Source organism: Sarcophilus harrisii, chromosome 3, assembly GCF_902635505.1.
Source record: "Sarcophilus harrisii chromosome 3, mSarHar1.11, whole genome shotgun sequence".
In the NCBI taxonomy this organism is placed as follows: domain Eukaryota; kingdom Metazoa; phylum Chordata; class Mammalia; order Dasyuromorphia; family Dasyuridae; genus Sarcophilus; species Sarcophilus harrisii.
In genome coordinates, this window is record NC_045428.1 from 521533196 (window position 1) to 521552295 (window position 19100).

The window sequence follows — 19100 nt, forward strand, 5'->3', positions numbered from 1 at the left end:
GCACCATTTTCTGTGAGAAGCCTTTTTTTTGATTTCCCCCAACTGTATGCCTTCTCTCCTGAACTTGTAGTCATTCATTTTGCATTTATTTTCTTCACTCAATCTGTATTGATAAATGTTACTTTTTGTCTCCCATGTTAGAACATGAGCTCTTTGAAAATAGAGATTGTTTCATTCTTTGTATTTGAATCTCCAGCACTGAACACAGTGCCTGGCATTTAGCAGGAGCTTAATGTTGGTGTTCAGTCACTTTTCAGTTGTGTCTGACTCTTTAACCCTATTTAGGGTTTTCTTGACAGAAATGCTAGTGAGGCAAGCATAGTGAAGGGATTTGTCCAAGGTCAGACCACCAGCAAGCATCTAAAGTCATATTTGAACTCTAGAATATTTGTTTTCTTGACTGGTATTCTATCCACTATACCATCTGCTTAATAAATGTTTTGCCTTGATTCACAATATCTCTGACAAGTGGCCATCCAACCTTCATTTTTTCCTAGTTAAATTAAAAAAAACTTATTAGATACCTACTATGTGTTAAGTCATCCTGATCTCTATCTGGCCATTGCACCCAGATGGCTCTGGAGGAAAAACTGAGGCAGGTGACCTTGTACAACCCTCCCTCTTTTAAATCCAACTCACTTGCATGTCATATCCCCTCCCTGATGTCACGGTCCTCTTCAAGCTGCCCCACTGGGGACCCAACTGGAATCAGCCACTGGACTAAGAAACGTCCATTTCTTCTATCTCTTCCTTTCCCTTTGTCCACAGAGGGTATCATAGCTTTGCCCAAACGAATGTAAATTTTGATCCCTGAAACCTTGCAAGATATCTTGGGGGTTCATGGACTAGATTTCTTTTCTTTTCTTTTCTTTTTTTTTAAAGAACTATGACTTAATCTCAAATCACTGTGGCTCTTATTAATTGGCAAATAATAGGTCCCAAACCTAGTTCCAGGCACTCATTGTTTGGCTCCTGATTGGTTCACAATGAATGTAAATGGCAATTATTTCTGTTTGGACAGAAACCCTGAGGAATTTCCTCTCTCAGATTGGTATTATTATTATTATTGTGACCAGATAAAAGAGGCCAGTGGATGTTATAGTCCTCTTTGAGAATGAAGAACAAACTGCAAATTTCAGGAGAAAAACATCAAAAGCATAATCTCTGGAGTTTAAGGACTTTTTAGTCTACTGTGAAGATTCAACACTTAAACATATGAATAAACACAATTTAACTCAAGAAGAGGAGAAAATATAATTATAGGGATCAGAAAAGAAAACCTGAGTTGAACCTTGAAATGAGTTAAGGATTTAAAAAGGTAGAGTTAAGGGAAGAACAGAAATAGGACAAGTAATAGGAAGGGTCAGTGAGGTAACAGTGAAAACATTAAGAGTATATACTCATAAGAATAAGATTTATACAGTTAGAAAACTTGGGAACCAAAAGAAGAGTAATATGACAGGAGAACATCTGTTGAAGATAAATGAAAGGCAAAACCAGAAACGAGTGTAAACTGTTTATCTGAACAAAAAGGAAAAGACTGAGAAGAGACAGATCTTATAAGCCTGGCATGATGCAGGGGAGTTAAGGAACTTCAATTATCCAATCCTCTGCTGGAGCTCTCTTTGTCCAAAGCAGAGAAGTTAATAATTTATTTTACTCTTCTTAATGATCATTTATTTCAAAAGATGGAGAAAATAATAAAGGGAATGTGCAATCTTAGGGAAGTGACCATTTTCCTCAGAGTTTATGATAGCATACAAAACATGGTTTGATATGAACCCTAGGGCCCAGAGGAAGGATGAGAAGGATCCCATACACTAACAATCTACAGATGTTATCAGCTCTCAAAATGAAAAAATTCTCAAGAATGAAATAAGAACATAAAAATAAGTTTATGAGGAGGAAATCAGGGAGACGCTTGAAGATGTGTATGTGGATGAACAAGGAATCCAAAGAACTTTGATTTTGTGATTGAGAAAGAAAGAAAAAGACAGAAGACAGAAACAAAGGCAAGTAACAGACAGTGAATAAAAAAGGATGGCATGATACTTTAATAATGTTAGCTCATAATGAGATAAGGCTAGTGGGGAAAGTAAGGCACAACAAAAGCTCCATGGCTTTTTAAAGCTGAATTAAGAGACTCAAAAAAAAGCTCAGAACACTTCATGTGGATGAGACCATGATGTGTGATAACAAGGAGGTGAGAGAGTTGCTTAAAAAAAAGTTCTGTGAGTTTTGGTGGCCTGGAATTTCAAAGTGAGTTAACAGTGTGAAAAGAGAGCCCAAAAAGTCATTGTGAGCTTGGGCTGTACAAAGCAAGATACATCTTCCAGGAATCACAAAATGATAGATAGACTTGCTCTACTTGGTCCTCATCATTCCCCAGATAAAAGATATGTGGTCATTCCTGAACATCCCATCTTGAGGAGGGGCACTGATAAGCTATAGTGCATTTACAAGACCACAACAACAAGGGCACCTTGCACATAAGGATTGGCTGAATTAGGAATATTTAGGCTGCAGATGGGAAGACTTACAGTGTCCCACAGACACTATCTAAAACAAACCTTATGATCTTTCTCTCTAAACCTACCGTTCTGAACTTTCCACTGTCTCAAGGATATCGCCATTGTTCTAGTCACTCAGGATCATACTTACAAAATCATCAACAATTACTCTCCTTCACCTTCTGTATTTAAGGAATTGCTTTCAGGTAATGTTTATTACCTTGTATGTATTCTGTATATACTTAAATGTATTCATCCTCCTCAATACAATATAAGTTCTTTGAAAACAGGACCTTGTTCATCATTCTCTGTATATCACCCAGCATAGTGTCTAGGATGTAGCAAATACTTAATAAATGCTTATTAATGGATTGACTGAAACGATAGCTATCTTCAAGGATTTAAAGGGCTGTTACTGGGGAAGAGATCTCCCTCCAATATGAAAATCGTAACATTTCTTTTATTTAACCACAGCAATGGGAGCAATGGGTAGAAACTGCCAAGAGACAATTAGGCTAGATGTAATGAAAACAATTCAAATAATCAGAACCATCCAAAAATGGAAAGGGTTTCCTTAGAATGTGGGAGTTCTCCTTCATTGGAGATCTTTTATCAAAGGCTGGCTGGCTGGCAATTGGGACTGTGCTATAGAATGCTCTGCTTTTTTCAGAGACAGGTCAGTTTATATGGCTCCAGCATTGTGGGGCATTTAGTTCAGTTCATACAAAAGCAAAGACTGAATGTTTACATCAAAGGACAGTAAGTAGGCCAGTATTTCTGGACTATAAAGTGCATGAAGGAGAGCAAGGTGGATTCTATTAAGGAAGTAAGGCAGGAGCCAGGCTGGAAGGTTTTTAAATTCCCAGCTAGGGAGTTTACTTTTTATTCTAAAGAGAACAGGGAGCTCCCAAGGGACATGTGAAGTTCCTCTTCCAAATTAAAGAATCATGGAATTTGAGAGCTGGAAGAGAAATTTACAGTCATCTAGTCCAAATCAGACATGAAAGGAATGGGAAAATGTAAGCAATTAGAAGAAGCTAAGTGACTTGCCTGGGATCTTAGAGCTAGTAACTGAGGTTGGATTTGAACTCCAGACTGCTAGCAGGCTGTCTCTTGTGAGCAGAACCCAACCAAAGCCCAGAGTCAAAAAGGAGGCTAGAAGAATGAACAAATTAAAAAAAGGATCTAAACATAAAGAACTACTGTGGTGACAGGGAAGCTCAAGACACAATTCCAAAAGAAGCAAAGCCTCAGAGAAGAAAAAAGATTGTCATTTCATTAGGACAGGGAACTGTTGAGTGATAAAAGTCTGGACCATGACATCAACACTTTTTTTTTTCATTATTTTTTTAAATAACTTTTTTATTGACAGAACCCATGCCAGGGTAATTTTTTACAACATTATCCCTTGCACTCACTTCTGTTCTGATTTTTCCCCTCCCTACCTCCACCCCCTCCCCCAGATGGCAAGCAGTCCTATACATGCTAAATAGGTTACAGTAGATCTTGGATACAATATATGTGTGCAGAACCAAACAGTTCCATGAGATCAATACTTTCTCAGTACTTCATCTTCTTAAAAGTAACCCAGATCATTGAGAGGTTAAGCAGCTTTTACCCAGGATCTTATTATAGCCAATAAGCATCAGAGGCAAGACTTGCCTCTTGGTCTTACCCCAAACCAACTTTCCATTCACTATATCACAGTGTTTTCTATTGCACATGATAGGTATTTAATATTTATTGAACAAATTCATGGGTGCATGTTTGAGAGTGAACAGTTAACTTTATCTGTAATCTAAATAATTGAGTTTGGTTCTATAGTGAGTTCTTGTGATATTTTCTTTAGAGAGGTCTTTGATACAACGCCAGTAGTCTTGAAGACCTTTCTAAAATGCTTTGGTAATTAAAATTCCAATGTGGGTGCGGGTGTCTTTTTTGTAGCGGTCATGTCACTCTGGGGTCCATAAAATGAGCAAAAATTTAATTTCATCTACTCATGGTTTCTTGTGGATCTTGAGATGGAATACCAGCACATAGCAGAGTAGATCTGCATTCCAGAGGGGAAAGAAGGGAAAGACTATACCTATATGCAGGTTTCTTCCCATAGTATAGGACATTTCTGGGGCATCATAAACTTTGGGAGTTGTCTCATGGGTAATCCAAACTGAGAAATATCAAAAGTTTTCAATATTTGTTTACAGGTTCCTACTTGAGTCTTGTGTATTTCCTGTACTTCCCTTGGCACAAAAGTTGTTCTAAGCCCTTTATATCTTGAGTTCTTACAGAAGAATTAGGGACTCTTTTAACCACTTTTGGGAAAAGCTAAACATAAGGTATATCAGGAACATATTAAGAAATTTTCTTGAAACAACTCTAGGTATAAATAATGCATCCAAAGTAAACAAATGATCCTCTTTAAGTTAATATTCTGAGATCAAACCCAGGGATACAAACCAGGGCGGGTATTGAGGGGGAGGTCCTGGGCCACAGATCACCTCAAGAAGATCTTTCTATAGCCAAAAGACTTAAATCTAAAAATAATCAAACTCAAATATATAATTAAAGACCATGCTGACATATGATATTAGAAATTTTAACCAGGACTAGAAAAGATCTCAAAGTTTCAGTGAGTCAGATAAGTTTCATTTTAAGAAACAAGGAAACTAAGGACTAAGGAGATAAATGATTTGTTCAGAATCCTATAGAAAACCTGGAGCAGAAGTTGCACAGTAGGGATCTTCCAACAACACAGATGGGTGGTCTCCCAATACACAGAGTCAACTTCTAAGATTCATAAATCATCCATTCAATTAGTTTTATTCTTAGAATAAATACATTTTTAAAATCATACTGTTATTTCATTACTCCATACCTTGTCTGTCTTTTTTTCCTGCTTTTCCAATATAGCCAAGTTGTCTTTCAGAGTTTTCACAATTTCTGCTGGATTTTTGTGTGATTTACTAAACAGAGGCATTTTTTTTTTCATTCACTCACGGTTCTTCTAATTATCTTATGGAATGCTTTAAATAAAAAATTAAAAAAGAAATTTAACATACATTTTAACATATAAATTACATAAAATATCCTCTAAGTTTTAAAACACATTAATTTGATAGTTAACTAAGCATTTTCTAATTAAAATAATGATTTTATCAAGTTATATATAAAAAAGTCAATTAACTGTTTTAAATGAAGCATTTTTAATAGTCTTACACTTATAGGTTCTATTTAGGCTACTCCTTTGAAATAACAGCTTATTTATGTAGCACTATAAAATGTAAAAAGTTTCCTCAAAACAACCATGTAAAGTAGGTAATGTAGGTACTATTATCCCCATTTTATGTTTGAGTTCAGTGATGCTATTGTGGAGAGGTTTAAGTCATTTACCTAAAGTCATATAGCTGGTACTAGAAGTCAAAATGAGGTACCAACTTTCGTTTCTTATAAAATAATAGAGCTGAAAGGGATCTCAGAGGTCATCTTATCCAACCTCTTTATTTCAGATAAGGAAACTGAGGCCCCCAAAAGGGAGAGGGGCCCAACATAACACAAATGGCAGATAGCAGAACCCAAGTCTGCTAGAAATGCTTTAAGAAGGTGAAGCATTCCTACTTATAAAACTCCCTCTCTCTATCAAAAGAAGGGAGGTACATTTCATGATTACTCAAGAGGTAGTCTTCCTTTTACTAAAACCCTTTGTCTTGTAAACTTTCTTTTTCTTTTTAAAAAAATTAACAAGCATTTATTTATTTTGCCTCCTTGCCCCACTGGGGGAAAAAGATAAAAAAAAACCCACCCTTGTAACAACTATGTAGTCAGCAAAAAAAAAAAAAAAAATTCCTGAAGTGGCTGTGTCCAAAAAAATGTTTCATTCTGCATTGTAAGCCATCTCTGTGGTTGACAAATAAAATTTTGTTACAGGCTAGGGAAAAAGAAATCCTAATTACTAATGGTAAGTAATTGGTAAGTAAATGGTAAGTAATAAACTCATACAAGTATGAGTTTATTTTTTAAAAATAATATTTTTTCAGATAAATATTGTTTCAAATTTAATAGCATTACAAACAACTCAGGACTAGGTCATTAGACATGGATTTTAATCATGGCTCTGACCCTATTGTGTGACACTATCTCTCAGGTCCTCAGTTTTTTCATTTATAAAATGAAAGAGAAGATCAGACTAAATGATCTCTCAAGTCCCTTTATATCTAATTATCTCTGCTTATAATTTTTGCTATCAATATTTTTGTAATTTTACAGTATCAGAGGTGATGAGAGGGAGAAGGCCTCATGTTCTCTAGGGTTATGGTGTCAAACTCAAATAGAAACAGGGGGTCACTAAATCATGCATAAGGATTCCTATAGGTTGCACATTGACTTAGAAAATTAAATATTAATATTATGTCTATTTTTATTGTGTTTTTATTTATTTTGTCAAATATTTCCCAATTATATCTTAATCTTGTTTGGGCACACTTAGGATTGTGGTGAATGGAATGTTTCCCATATGTTGTTTCACATCTCTGTTCTAAGGATCATAGTTCAGTCACTTTAGATGCCATCCATAATGTTCTTAGAATAAGGTTTATGGGAAGAAGAAAAGGGAACAGCATTCCATTACCTTCACAATACCCAAACCTCCAAAAAGATTTCTGGATGTTAACACAATTCTAACAGTATATCATAAGATCAATATAATTTGTACTGGAGAATTGACAAACACTGTGGACGTAAAATAATCGAAGAGTATTACTAGAAAACCAATTGTCACAATGTCCCTCCTCCAGATTCTGCTAAAGAGACTATTAGGAAAATTGCTTGGGCCAGACATGGTGGCACATATCTGTATGTTCTAAGACTGGAGTATTGCTTGAATTTGAAAGTTCTTAGCTCTAGATCAGGTGTCTGCACCAAGTCCCACACAAATATGGTAGGCTCCAGGGATTGGAGATTCACCAGGCTATTTCCAGTTCAGTCATAATTTAAAGAATCTTAAATATCATTATTAATATTTTACTAAGTCATACACATACACACACATCTATCTGGAATATAAGATTCATGAATCTTATGAAAGCTACATCTGGTCAAACAGGAGATGGAAAGATTAAATATCAACATCTTGGATGTCAATGAATTTAAATGAACAGGAATGGGAGAATTTAATTCAGGTGATCATTACTTATACTGCTATGGGCAAAAATCTCTTAGAAAAAATGGAGTAGGGAAAACTGGGACATTGATTCATTGTTGGTGGAGTTGTGAACGAATCCAACCATTTTGGAGAGTAGTTTGGAACTATGCTCAAAAAGTGATCAAACTGTGCATACCCTTTGATCCAGCAGTGTTACTACTGGGATTATATCCCAAAGAGATTATAAAGAAGGGAAAGGGACCTGTATGTGCACGAATGTTTGTGGCAGCCCTTTTTGTAGTGGCTAGAAACTGGAAACTGAATGGATGTCCATCAGTTGGAGAATGGCTGAATAAATTGTGGTATATGAAAATTATGGAATATTACTGTTCTGTAAGAAATGACCAACAGGATGATTTCAGAAAGGCCTGGAGAGACTTACACGAACTGATGCTGAGTGAAATGAGCAGGACCAGGAGATCATTATATACTTCAACAACAATACTAGATGATGACCAGTTCTGATGGATCAGGCCATCCTCAGCAACGAGATCAACCAAATCATTTCTAATGGAGCAGTAATGAACTGAACTAGCTATACCCAGAAAAAGAACTCTGGGAGATGACTAAAAACCATTACATTGAATTCCCAATCCCTATATTCATGCACACCTGCATTTTTGATTTCCTTCACAAGCTAATTGTACAATAACTCAGAGTCTGATTCTTTTTGTACAGCAAAATAATGTTTTGGTCATGTATACTTATTGTGTATCTAAGTTATATTTTAATATATTTAACATCTACTGGTCATCCTGCCATTTAGGGGAGGGGGGGGGGGGGTAAGAGGTGAAAAATTGGAACAAGAGGTTTGACAATTGTTAATGCTGTAAAGTTACCCATGTATATATCCTGTAAATAAAAGGCTATTAAATGAAAAAAAAAATGGAGTAGCTCTCCTAGTCAACAAAAAGGTGAGAAATGCAGTATTCAAAAAGCTCAAAAAATGACAAAATAATATCTGTTCAAACCCAAGGCAAATTCAACACCACAAAAATACAAGTCTGTGTTCCAATCACTGCTGCCAAAGAAGCCAAAAGGGGTCAATTCTATGAAGATTTACAACATCTTCTAGAAGTAACGTTAAAAAAAGATGTTACATTCAGAATAGGGATAAGAAATCCAAAGATCACTGGAATAACAGGCAAGTTTGGTCTTGGAGTACAAAATAAAGCATGGCAGACATTAACAGAGATTTTGCCAAAAAAATTCACTGTTAAACACTCCCTATACATGAACATCACCAGATGGTTAATACACATATTAGACTGATTATATACCTTGTAACCAAAGGTGAAGAAGCTCTACCAGTGGTTCTCAAACTTTTGTTTTCAGTATCTTTATCCTATTAAAAATTATTGAGGATCTCTCCAAAAAGTTTTTGTTTATCTGGATTATATTTATAGACATTTACCATATTGGAAATAAATACTATTTTTGAATTTGTAGATCTTCTAAAAGGGTTTCAGAGATCCCCAGGATTCTCTAGACCATACTTTGAGAACCACTGCTCTATACAGTCAGTTACAACGATAACCATTAGTATGGCTCTGAGTACAAGCTTCTTGCAAAATTCAAACTTAAATTGAAGAAAATAAGGACAAACATTAGACCACATGAATATGGCCCTTACATCCCTTATGAATATGAAGTAAAAGTAAAAGAATACGTATAAGAGATTAGATCTGGTAGACAGAGGGCCTAAAGAACTATGGACAGAGCTGTGCAGTATTATTGAGGTAGCAACAAAAAACATTCTGTAGAAAAGCAAGAAAGCAGAATGGCTGTATCATGAGGCTTTCCCAGTAGCTGAGGAAGGATGCAAAAGGGAAAGGAAAAAGGAGAAGGAATGCCCAACTGGATGCAGAATTCCCTCACCAGTCACCTTGGCCTTCGTCTTGCCACTAGACTCTGGAAGACAGAGTGAGGCTGACGGCTGTGGGCAGTAGTCTCACTTAAATCCAATATGAATTGTTAAAACATTACCCTCATGATCTTATTAGTCTTCCTCAGGAAGGTCAGTTGAAGAAAAATTCCGAGAACAGCAAGGAAAAATAAGACTTTCCTACAACGTAAATACACACACACACACACACACACACACACACAAGACAGAATGAGAAAGGCAAGAGGGTCCTTCGAGAAACTTGAAAAAACAGGCATTGGACATAATGAATTTTCACTGAACTATTTAAAATCTAAAAGATGATGCTGTCAAAGTACTACAAATTTGGAAAATTCAACATTGGCCACTATACTGGAAAAGATCAGTTTACCAATAATAAAGAAGGGCAATGTCAGATAATATTCAAATGACCAAACAATTGCATTCATTTCACATGCCAGCAAGTTTGTGCTTAAAAGTCTGCAGGCTAGGCTTCACCAATATGTGAACTGAGAATTACCAGATGAACAGGCTGATTTTGAAGAACTAGAGGCAAAATTGCCAATATTTGTTGGATTATGGAAAAAGCAAGAGAGTTTCATAAAAAAGTCTACTTCTGTTTCGATGACTACACTAAAATCTTTATCACAACAAAATGTGGCAAGTCCTCAAAGAGATAGGAGCACCAGATGATCTTACTTTTCTCCTGAGGAACCTGTATTTGGGCCAAGAAGCAACAGTTAGAAATGAACAAGAACAACAGATTGGTTTTAAGACTGTCACCTTATTTATTTAACTTATATGCAGAGTACATAATGTGAAATGCCAGGCTGGATGAATCAAAAACCAGAATTAAGGTTGCTGGGAGAAATATCAACAATCTCAGATGTGCAGAAGATACTTCTTTGATGGTAGAAAGAAGAAAAGAATTAAACCTCTTGATGAGGGTGAAAAAAGAGTGTAAAAGCTGGCTTTACGCTTAACATCAAAAAAAAAAACAACACTAAAATTTTGGCAACGGGTCCTATTACTCTCTGGAAAATACAGGAAGAGGACATGGAAGCAATATCAGATCTCATATTTGTAGGCTCAAAGATCACTACAGTAGATGACTGCAGCCATGAAACTAAAAGATGCTTGCTCAGAGAAAGAAAGTTGTGGCACATCTGGGCAGCATACTAAAAAGCAGAGACACCACCTTGCTAACAAAGGGCTATATAGTCCAGTAGTAATGTAAGGCTGTGGTACTTGAACTATAAGGAAAGCTGTGAACTACAAAACTGACACGTTCAGATTGTGGTGCTAGAGCAGACTTTTGAGAGTCCCTTAGATAGCAAGGAAATCAAAACAATCAATATTTAAAATAAATTAATCAGATTATTCACAGGAAAATAAAATACTGAAGCTGAAGCTTAAATATTTTGTCCACATAATGAGAAGACAAGATACATTGGAAAAGATCCTGAAGTTGGGAAAAATTGAAATCAAAAGGAAAAGGTGATGGCAGATGATGAGATGGATAGATAATGTCATGAAGGAAATGAAAAAGAGTCAGGACATATTTCAGGAGATAGTGGAGAACAGAAGGGCTTGCTATGCTATAGTACAAGGGGCTGGGAAGAATTGGCCATGACTAAAAAACTGAACAACAAAAAAATCTATTATCTACATGTATATATTTGTATGTACATTTTTCTTTTCTAGTAAACTGAAATAGTTTTGAGATTATGAATTTATGTAGAATTTGTATTCCTAAAGTTGTTTATATGATTGTTTTTGTTGAGAAAGTCAAATTTATAAGAAAAATTATTTTTTTTAAAAAGGCTTTTAGCACCTTAATTATATAGAAACAGATAGCTAAGTTTCTTAGTGGATAATGTTAGGCTTGAAATCAAGAAAATCAGAGTGTGAATCCTGTGCCTCAGACATTTTTCAGAGGAGTGACCACTCATTTAATTTCTCTTGAGCCTCAGTTTTATTATCTGCAAAATGGGAACAGTAATTATAAATATTCAGAGAATTGTTGTAAGGATCAAATGAGACAAACTGTATAAATTGCTTTGTAAACATTAAAGCCACATATAAATACTAGCTACTATCATTATTCTTTTTAAAAAAATGCTAAAGATCTATAGTTTTACCAAGCAGAGCAGACTTGTAATGTGGGAATGCCTTCTATCAAGTAAGAATGAAATTCACCCTAGTAGGAGAAATGCAAATTTAGGGACATCTCCATGCCAAATATTCATATGGACTGTTTGTGTTTGACCTGTGGTAGAGCTTTCTAAGCTTGTATTGGTATAATCAGTCACAATTGGTCACATTGTACCTTGATCCCAATATAGTGATGTCATTTCATTACCCTTCAAGAACAACAACAAACCTACAGGTAAGTCCTGGGGATCATCTATCTAGAGTTAGGTGCTGGATTTGAACCTATGTCTTCTTGATTTAGAAGTCAGCCATTTGATCCACTATGATATGAAGCTTCTAGAATTAATTCACTCTAATTCAGGCAGACGGTAAGTAGCATAATGGATAGGGTACTGAACTTGAGTTCAAATCCTGCTTCAAAAGCTTATTGGCAATGTGACCCTGAATAAGTCACTGATTCTCTCTCAAATCAACTTTATTATCTGTGGAATGAAGATAATAGCACCTTATTTGCAGAGTTGTTGCAAAGCTCAACTAAGATGTTTTTTCCTTAATGTAGGTTATTTTGCCAAATATACAGTTTTCAATCTTCATTTTTTTTAAGATTTTGTGTTCCATATGCTCAAAAAGTTATCAAACTATGCATACCCTTTGATCCAGCAGTGTTACTACTGGGCTTATATCCCAAAGAGATACTAAAGAAGCGAAAGGAACCCACATGTGCAAAAATGTTTGTGGCAGCCCTCTTTATAGTGGCTAGAAACTGGAAACTGAATGGATGCCCATCAATTGGAGAATGGCTGAATAAATTGTGGTATATGAATATTATGGAATATTATTGTTCGGTAAGAAATGACTAGCAGGATGAATACAGAGTGACCTGGAGAGACTTAGATGAACTGATACTGAGCGAAACGAGCAGGAACAAGAGATCATTATATACTTCAACAACAATACTATATGATGATCAATTCTGATGGACCTGGCCATCCTCAGCAATGAGATCAACCAAATCAGTTCTGATGGAGCAGTAATGAACTGAATCAACTACACCCAGTGAAAGAACTCTGGGAGATGACTAAGAACCATTACATCGAATTCCCAGTCCCTATATTTTTGTCTGCCTGCATTTTTTATTTCTTTCACAGGCTAATTGTACACTATTTCAGAGTTCAGTTCTTTTTGTACAGCAAAATAATGGTTTGGACATGTATACTTATTTTGTATTTAATTTATATTCTAATATATTTAACATGTATTGGTCATCCTGCCATCTAGGGGAGGTGGTAGGCGGTAGGGGGAAGGAGGGGAAAAATTGGAACAAAAGGTTTGGCAATTGTCAATGCTGTAAAATTACCCATGCATATAACTTGTAAATAAAAAGCTATTAAAAAAAAAAGATTTTGTGTCCCAAATTTTCTCTTCCTCCCTTACCTCCTCATTTCACAAAACAGCAAGTAATCTGACATATATTAAAAAATGTACAATCTTTTTTTTTATTAAAGGTTTTTATTTTCAAAACATATGCATAGATAATTTATAACATTCACCATTGCAAAACCTTTTCTTCTAAATTTTATCCCTCCCTTCACCCCATCCACTCCCCTAGATGACAAGTAATCCAATATATGTTAAACATGTGCAGTTCTTCTATACATATTTCCACAATTATCATGCTGCACAAGATCAAAAAGGAAAAAAATGAGAAAGAAAACAAAATGCAAGCAAATAACAAAAAACAGAAAATACTATGTTGTTGCAGATGGCTTTCTCCATCATAAGACCATTAGAACTAGCCTGAATCACCTCATTGCTGAAAAGAGCCTCATACATCAGATTTGATTATTATATAATCTTGCTGTTGCTGGGATGTATAATCTTTTAAAACATATTTCCATATTTTCCATGTTGTACAAGAAAAATCAGATCAAAAGGGGAAAAAACCACGAGAAAGAAAAAGCAAACAAACAAATAAAAAAAGGTAAAAATATGTTTCAATCTACTTTCGGTCCCCATAGTTCTCTCTCGATGCAGATGAAATTTTCCATTCCAATTCTATTGGAATTGTCTTGAATCAACAAATTGCTGAAAAGAGCCATCACAGTTGATCATCATATAATCTTGCTGTTACTGTGTACAATATTCTATTGGTTCTACTCACTTCATTCAGCATCAGTTCATGTAAGTTTTCCTGGCTTTTCTGAAATCAGTCTGCTCATTATTTCTTATAAAATAATAACATTCTTTTACATTCATATATCATAACTTATTTAGCCATTCCCCAACTGATGGGCATCCACTCAGTTTCCAGTTCCTTGCCACTACAATAAGGGCTGCCACAAACATTTATGTACATGTGGGTCCTTTTCTCTCTTTTATGATCTTTTGGCATACAGACCCAATAGTGACACAGCTGAATCAAAGGGTATGCAGAGTTTTTTAGCCCTTTGGGCAGAGTTTCAAATTGTTCTCCAGAATTGCTGGATCATAAAAAAGATTTTTTAATGTACATATCACAATTTGTACTGTATGTACTTATAGAGTGCTTTTGCAAACCTCATGGCCCTATATAAATGCCAGTGATTTTTATCATAAGCATTTATTAAGCCCTGTCTTGTGCCAAGAAGATAGCACTAGGTATTCATTTTTAAACGTCCTCCTTTTAAAACTACATCAATGAAGCAAATTTATGTGACAAAGGCCTCATTTTTCAAATACATAGAGAACTGAGTCAAATTTGTAAAAATAAGAGTCATTCTGATAAATGATCAAAAGATTAGAACAGTTTTCAGATAAAATAATTATACTTATCTATATCCATGTGAAAAATAAATGCTATAACCCACTAATGATTGGAGAAATACAAATCGAAACAATTCTGAGGTAGTACCATGTATCTATTAGATTGGCTAATTGGACAGAAAAAATAAAGTAACAAATATTATTAGAAGGAATATAGGAAAAATGAGACATTAACGCATTGTTGATGGAGTTGTGAACTGATTCAATTGTTCTACAATGCAATTTGGAATTATGCCCAAAGACCTATTCCTTTGACCTAACACTATTGAGTCTGTATCCCAAAAGAGATTATAAAAAAGAAAACAAAGAGGAAAAGTATCTAGAAGTTCAAAAATATTTATAATAGCTCTTTTCTGGGGACAAAGAATTGGAAATTGAGGGATAACCTTCAGTTGGAATTTGGCTGAATAATTTATGGGATATAATTATGAGAGAATACTATGCTGTAGAAAATGTAATAAGAAATGATGAGCTGGACACTCAGAAAACCTGGTAAGACTTCCATGAGCTGATACAAAGTGAAATGTACTGTGAACGAATAACAATATTGTAGGATGATAAGCTGTAAATGACATAACTATTCTCAACAATACAATGATCAAGACAGTTCTGAAGGATTTATGATGAAAAATGGTATCCATACTCATATAAAGAACTGATTGATGGTGAACAAATTTTTTTCAAAAATTAAAAAAAAAATAAATAAAACTACATTAACATTATTGAACATACATTCAGATAGAATAAAGACATAGCAAAAGTGTTTGTGGAATTCTCCATAAGTAATTTTAGAGTACTAAGGGCAACAACTCCTAGAAGAGTTCAAAGTAATGTCGGGTCCTTCAGAAACCAAACACTGAGAAAAGCAGAAGCTAGTTTGTAATGGTAGCTCTAAAGTGACTAGAGCAGTTTCCTCCCTTCTGCCAGCTCCCCACCACATGGGTGGGACAAGTTGAAGATACATGGAACAATCAGAGCAATCAGTGGCCAGCCAGAAGGAAAACTGGAAAAGAGACCAGGGAAATTGACCACTGAGTGAAAACTGAGTTTGGAGATGAGAAGACCCTAAAAGAGATAAGGGGAATCCATCAGAGTAGCTCTGGATCAGGCTAACCATAGCAGAAGCAAGCAAGCACGTACTGTTGTCTATTCACTAAGTACAAGATTGATTTGCAGAAATAGTGCTGAACTTGAGGGTTCTTTCACCGGAAAGGGCCTATATTTTCATTTGCTTGTCAGTACACTTTTGGTCTCTAACCAACTTATTCTTAGTCTAATATTTTGTCAGCTCCGGAGCAAAAGGACGCTTAAGAGAGACATCAACCATATTACAGAGCTCCTGGAGCTTCAGCCTGTAAAGTCAAAGCCCAAATCTGTCATTTACTACTTCTATGACCTCAGGCAAGTCACTTAAACCACCTAAGCCTCTGTTTATTCATCTGTAAAAAGGAATTGGATTAAATTCTTGCTTCTTAAAACTGTTTTAAGAACCTTATAGGGAATGTCATAACAATGTGGGAGGTGCAAAATTATGATTTATTATCAGTAAACATTTGCCTTGTATGCCCGTTTTATATATCTATATACCTGTGGTCATGTAAAAATTTCTTGGATGAAAAGGGATTGTGAATGAAAAAAGTTTAAGAAGTCCTAGACTAAATGACCTATGCAATGTCTTCCAACTTTGTATCTATGATTTTGTGAATGAAAATGATTTTGTGAATGAAAGAGAGATTAACCCAGTTTGTATGTGCTGGGAAATGGGGTATGGCACAGGTTAGCTCTTTTAGGGCCTGCTCTTATTGTGCAAAGGCAGTTTTCTATGAAATGAAATATTTAAATATAAATTCTAAAAATTAAAATTACATAGTGTCTGATTTTCAAACCAAGTATTTATTCAGACCAAGTAACCAATTTAGCCAAATATGATTTCATATTAGCATTTCATGAAATTTAATATGTGGCTTAGAATCTGATGCAAATACTAAAAAGTGTTCAATTTTTGTCCCATGTAACTCAGGTAGCAAACATATACTGGCAATAGTCCCTCTCCTAACACAAAGGGAAACAATTCAAATCCTCAAGTTATACAAGGATTGAACTGAAAATGGGACAAACACATTTCATTAAAATCTCAATCATCTGCGCATGCTCAGTAATATTTGTGTGGGAGGTAAGAAAATAGTTTGGTTGGGGCTTTTTGGGGGAAGATGCAGGGGGAAAAGAAGAAAGTTCATTTTTCTTTTGGAACTGAATATTCTAACTATTATTCTACTTTAAAAATTTAAAGGGTAAATTGAGAGGGCTGACTAAGACTTTAAAAATGTCTTCCAGCTCTAATAATTTAAGAATGTATGAGTAATATCTAATATGTTTTTGACAGAAGGGTATCAATAATGGGAACTGTAAAGTCTTATGTATGAAGTCTGAATAGGCTATTCAGTAAGTATAAGTTCATTTCAAAGTTTACCTATACAATCTAAGGTTGGAAGGCAGTTATTTTCCTTAGGATGAAAGAAAATTCTCGAAACTTCCTAAGAATGACACTCAATTGTCCTGAATCTAAGAGGGAGAGGAGTGAAAAATGGTTTTTCAAAATCAATATCTCCATTTATCATGTTTTTGATCTGGAAAGTTTCCATTTATATAAAATTACATCAAAATAAAACAGTGACCAAGCAGCTCCTATCCTGACAACAGAGAACATATCAAAAGAGTACTTCACCTTCAGAAATAGAACAGGACAAGGTGCCTCTCTTTTCAAAAAATTCTTTCCTGGGAGTTCAGAATTTTAAAACGAAGTCAATTGCATAAGTTCCTTGGATGTAAGATAATACTACTTTGTAAGAAACTTGCTGAAAAAAGTCTCCAGAATTATCATTGTTTTATAATTATAAGAAAATAATTCTTTCATCCCTTTACCTTTTCCTCAAATCAAAAATCAAGAACACCATAGCATTCTAAAGAATTAAAAAATGGATAAAGTTCAAAATGTATATCTAGTGAAATTTCTCCTAAATGGAAGTTTGCCCTAATGCCATTGTTGATAGTAATTAAGACTACATTTTTTATAACATACTTCCAGATCATTCTTTTTGGTTAGGTGTATCCATCTATTTCAATGCACCTTGTCCTGAAGGAGCTATAGTCCTAGCAAATAAATGTGTTCTCTATTCCCAGTTTCCAATTATTTTTCTACATTAATTTTCAATAAAATTAAAAAGCACAGGTAGTAGAAACAGATAGGAAAATAAATAGATATAAAATGATAAATAAGTACCTAATGTTAATAATTATAGTTTTCACAACAAAATGATTAACATGGTTTTTAAAAAAAATTTTAACTGGCTTGAAATAGACATTTTGTGAAAATACATTATTTATGGGGAAATGGAGAACTAATAAGTTTTTTGTTTTTTTTTGGCTGAGGCAATTGGGGTTAAATGATTTGCCCAGGGTCACACAGCTAGGAAGTGTTAAGTGTCTGAGGCCAGATTTGAACTCAGGGCCTGCTGACTTTAGGGCTGGTGCTCTATCCACTATACCACCTAGCTGCCCCACTAATAAGATTTTTAAAACAATTTTTTTCTGTATCATTAATTTATAAATATTAATTTCCAATGGCCTTGACCATTTGTATTAAAACAAAAATTTTCTTGCGGGAAGGGAAATTTACATCCCTTGGGACACAGTTTACCATTTTAGCATGTTCCAAGCAGATCATGTTGCTTAATACATTATGACCACTCAGTAAATGTTAAAATAACAATAATAATGGTACTCTCTTGAGGGCCAGTGGTGGCCTTCTCTAAGGCAGTCAAATAATTTTTTTTAAGTAAGAGAGAAAAAGAGGGAGGTAAGAGAATGGCTAGAAGAATAGAGGGAGAAATCTAAACAATCCAAAGAATTCCTTATGTTGAGTGGATTTTGAAAGGAAAAAAAAGACTTGAAAAATTATAATTACCTCTAGGTATAAGAGAAAAGGCAAACACAACCATCTAGATATTTATGTAACAGGGCAAATAGTAATATCCCTACTTATTATACTTCAAATATTCCAGTTTTTAGAGAGTTCTAAAGAATGTTCAGCTGCTCCCTTCAATAAATTAACTTGACATTTTTCAAATTTTTCTGTTGTCTTTCCTTGTACCTAAACTAAATCACTATACCTAGTTTTATTTATTTCACTTTATAGTTTCTGAAAATAGAGAAAACAATTGTCACATTAAATTAATGAAAACCAGTAAGTTTATTCCTTATCATTCCTTTTTTAAATGTATAACCTTGGTTTACTTAACTTTTATTCTGTATATCATCTTGTTCTAATCCTTTACTCATTTCTGAATCTTTCTCTGAACCATGAACAAATCTGTTTTATTTTTAAGTTGCCTCTAACTGAGCACATTACTCTAAGGCAATATTTCTCAAAATTTTTATAGAGGCAAGGTCCTTCATTGAAAAAAACAAAAATGAAAAGAAACTGTTCAAGAGAACTTTTCCAAAACCATTAAAATGTCCTTTTTTTTTTTGTAATGCTGCAAATGAAATAAAT

At 34.7% G+C, this 19100-nt stretch overlaps 1 protein-coding gene across 2 annotated transcripts in view; it reads right to left on the reverse strand.

Annotated features, from left to right (window-relative positions):
* Positions 1-19100, reverse strand: part of CAB39L (calcium binding protein 39 like) — a 154382-nt gene that overhangs the window by 59943 nt on the left and 75339 nt on the right. For both annotated transcript variants that reach the window (XM_003764571.3, XM_031961947.1), the window contains one exon: positions 5386-5533. In XM_003764571.3, the coding sequence (XP_003764619.2) occupies positions 5386-5499 (114 nt within the window). In that variant the 5' untranslated portion in view covers positions 5500-5533. The remainder of the gene's footprint in view (positions 1-5385; positions 5534-19100) is intronic.